Source organism: Sitodiplosis mosellana, unplaced genomic scaffold (genome assembly GCF_009176505.1).
Source record: "Sitodiplosis mosellana isolate CC-2019 unplaced genomic scaffold, AAFC_SMos_1.0 Smas_scaffold_6181, whole genome shotgun sequence".
In the NCBI taxonomy this organism is placed as follows: Eukaryota; Metazoa; Arthropoda; class Insecta; order Diptera; family Cecidomyiidae; genus Sitodiplosis; species Sitodiplosis mosellana.
In genome coordinates, this window is record NW_022601422.1 from 3824409 (window position 1) to 3828357 (window position 3949).

General features: G+C 35.0%; 1 protein-coding gene across 1 annotated transcript; it reads right to left on the minus strand.

The window, feature by feature from the left end:
* Positions 1–612: 612 nt before the first annotated feature.
* Positions 613–2760, minus strand: LOC129576237 (uncharacterized). Its single transcript, XM_055460944.1, has 4 exons — positions 1552–2760; positions 1455–1473; positions 849–1337; positions 613–629 (listed from the first exon to the last, which is right to left on the minus strand). The coding sequence occupies exons 1-4, from the start codon at positions 2758–2760 to the stop codon at positions 613–615; spliced, it is 1734 nt and encodes a 577-aa protein (XP_055316919.1).
* Positions 2761–3949: the final 1189 nt, after the last annotated feature.

A 3949-nucleotide genomic window follows, 5' to 3' on the forward strand; every position in this document is an offset into this window, starting at 1 on the left:
CTTCATTTATTTATAAATTCGGAATAAATAAATGAAACTAGAGTATTAAGAAGTAATGGAAATTTTCATGCAAATTGATTTATGTGTATTCCAACTTGATTTGTTTATTATATTTATTTTATTTTATTTCAATGATTATCACATCTTCAATGTGTCAAAAGGAAAATGGCTGCCACTACAGCAATATACAGCAATGGCGGTTCGTACTTAATGTGAGTTAAGTACGTACACAGAAAAACAAAGTTTTTAAATTTAATAAGAATGTTATTCATTTTTTTAAAATATATTTATTAAAATAAATAATATTAAGAATAAATAAATGCTTCAATAACATTGAAAATTCATTTAGTATTCGATTTTCTACCGAAGCAAATTCAATTTCATTTGGTTGATCGAAGTTACCAAATGTGTCAATGCATTTCAGGAGTAATGAGATTTGTTCATTGAGATTCAAAAGGGAATACGTTTGAAGTTTATCATTAGATTTCTACCGAAAAATTAAATGAATTTATTTTTTTCATGTGTATTTTTAACAATTTATTAGTCCAATGAATATATCATATTTTGAATTTATAAAATGTGGAAATTTAACAATTTATTAACACGGTCTTCCTAGCGTTCTCCAAATACTGTATTTAACGAAATTTAACCAGATTTAGAGATTACGAGAGATTACTTAAAATTCATGTGAGTTCGTAGTAATGACACTAGGTACACGTAGTCATGACACTAGGTACACGTAGTTACTCACAGTTCATGGCTTATTATTTCATATAGCTCACGATTGAAAGTCGAACGGTTTTTCTCCCAAAAACTATGAATACATCCACTACTCTTCATCCGTTCACCTGCAACAGACTGTTCATATTTATGGATAGCAAATTCAATTTCACTTTTGTCTTTCGATAAATCCAGATCTTGATCACTCTGTGTATGATTTTGGGCAGCATATTCTTCGTCCAATTCTTCATACAAATCGTTGATTCCATATGATGATTTACTTTGTATTTCGACTTGAGTTGCCACTTCGTTTGTTTCCTCGCAATTTTTAACTGATTTGATTCGCTGCCATATATTTGCAAGAGTCAGTTTGACAAAAACAACCAACTCTTTATCCGAATCGATATCACATTTGTATCGGGGGTCCAAAAACAATGCGCAACGCATCAATGAATTGGTAATCAACGGCTTTTTGCGTTGATCTAAGCAGCTCTGCAAAGCATCTGCTAGTTTTGTATAACGACAAGGATCCGACTTGAATTGATTCAGTTTCATGTCCATCATTTTTAGTAGCCCATTAAAGTCAGAGAGCGTAAAGTCTTTTTTCTGTAACATCACTGTTGATAAGTATGGGAGATGGAGAATTGTTTTCAACTCCTCCAAAATATGCCAGCGCTGTAGAAGCAACTCCGCCGCTGGTTCCGACACAGCGAAGTGTTCAATGATGTGTTTACATTTTAAAATACTCTGAATCTATAAACAACAAAAATTTAAATCAATGAAATATAGGTAAATTTAAGTTGATTCGAATTTGAATTAAATCGTTCTCACCAAAAGGTAAGTAGAACTCCATCTGGTTTTAACATCCAAGCATGGCAGAATTGAAGTCAGTCCTTCTTCTCGCATTTCATTTTGGGTGCTCTGTTTACGTAAGAATTTAGCCACCAATCGACATAAGTCGACGACGTTTTGATCTTGTGTCGATAAAAATTTCAAGGCATCTTTGACTGCGAGCTGGATTGTATGTACAGCGCATTTGATTGAGTTGACAAACAATGATTGATTGCCTGTTTCGTTTCTCAACTTGGCCACCAATTTTTCAAAGAGATTTTCGTAAAAATCAACATCGCCCAAAAGTTCATCTAATGCATCCTCGTCCATTGTGGTTTTCAGCAGATGATCAATGTCTTTATCAATGCTATCATCATTTTCGCTAGGCTCTGCTGATTGTGTCTGGCTTTGTTCGCACTGTTTTTCACTTTCAGATGGCTGAGTGCTACTGTCGCCTCGTAATTTAAATAATATATCCTCCACCTCTTTTACCATTGCCAACATGTTACTGCCGTTGTCAGTTGTTATAGATATTACTTGCTCCAACGTGATTTCGTATTCAGACAAAACTTCGATTAAAACCTCTGCTAAATATTCTGCCGTGTGTGATTTCTTCAACTCGCGCATTCCAATTGCAACGACTTTCACAACGCCATTTTGTTTATATTGTAAACTAATGCCGTAAATTGAGCGACCATTCCGAGTGGCTGAATTTACCATAACCGAAACAATTTTATTGTGTGTTTCAGATTTAATTTGCTCTTTAATTTGCTTAGCGGTCGTGTGCACTTTTTCTTTAATTTCGCAGAGATGCTCGTCTGATAGATTTACTGGACAACCGGCCGATTTAAACAGTTCTAATTGTCGTTTGTGACCATTCCGATACCCAGACTTCGATAGAACAGCAAATGGTTCACTATTGATTGTGCAAAGCTCGACAGCACTAAATAGAAACTCTTCTCTTTGAACAAAAACATGTGGTTGTTTGGCTTCAAGAATTTCATTGTAATAAATTTCTTTGTGGTTGGGTCGATCAGTTTTAAAGTGAGCCACGAGATTAGTTGATTGTTTGCCACTTAACTCGTTTTTGCAAATTTTACAGCGATATTTTTTTGTTTTTGCATCTACAACAGTTAAAAATGCCAGCGCACGATTAATTTGCGTATTTCCACGCTTTGTGTTTTCTTTTTCTTCAGAAACATCACTCATTGTAAACAGCATGCAAAAACTGAACTGAAAATTTCTTTTTGCTACTTCAAAATAGAAGCAAAATGTATATGAGCATATCGATTGCTTGATTGAAACGGAAACTGTTGAAAATGACAGCTCATAACAAATATAATGATCCTTCAGCTTGATGATGATTGGCGCAGAAAAATAAACAAAAGACACAGCGAGCACTATGCAACAATGTAGCAAGTGTACAAGCAACAAAGACGAAAAAGAGTAAGCGATAGTATTCTATTCCATAAAAGGGCATTTCACACGGACACACTGTAGTCGCATACTTCAATATTTAGCGGTTCTGCGTGTTGATAATTTCATCTCTTTCTTTTAAACGTGAATATGCGACAAAAATTAGCGCTAGAGCAACACTCACAACGAATTATGATCGCGAATATTCTATACGCATATTTTTCCCGCAATTTTCATACCGCTTCTCAAGCAATAGCATCGTGCAGCAAGACAAAGTCACATAGTGTCTCATTTTTTCGATTACTTTAAATAATAACGTTAAAGTTATCGTAAATTTCCAATCTGCTTGAAATTATTATTTTCAAAATCAAGTGCAAGTGTGAAAGTTGAAAAAAAAACATGAATTTGGTTGTTGCATATTTGTCAAAGGTGCGTCAGCATGTTATTGTTCCCGAAAATTATATTCATGGTTTGGATATGACGGCATTGAAAAATTATGGCAATAATTGGTGTCGTGATCAATTAATCTATTGGTCTGACGAATGCATCGAAGGTCAACACTATCCCGATCCAAAAGATGATGCTCGTGTTTCAGAGCAATGGCCGGCTGGACTTGGCGCTTGGTACCATGCTCGCACAATTTTTTATACCGGTATGTATTACTTGCATTGAGAAATATTTATTCATTTCAAAGTGCTAAGAACCACTCATTTTTAAGACGACATCGAAGAGGCGAAGAAAATCAAAGAAAAGCGGCGTAAAGTTTTGCCTGGCACATATAATCAAGCACGATTAACTTAACGGCCAATTCCAATGCTCGTTTTAGCAGCGAATGATGAACAACAGCAATCCGACGATAGTGATGGCCAGGTTGCAGAAAATCCATCAGGTGAATCCAATTCACTTTTGGACGAATCGATCTCGAATTCAAATGGCACAACAAATGAAACGCCAAACAATGAAGAGACAGAAACAGAAAATA

What these genes read in the sequence shown, in the direction of transcription:
- LOC129576237 (XM_055460944.1), bottom strand. Translation starts at nt 2,760, where the DNA reads ATGAGTGATGTTTCTGAAGAAAAAGAAAACACAAAGCGTGGAAATACG.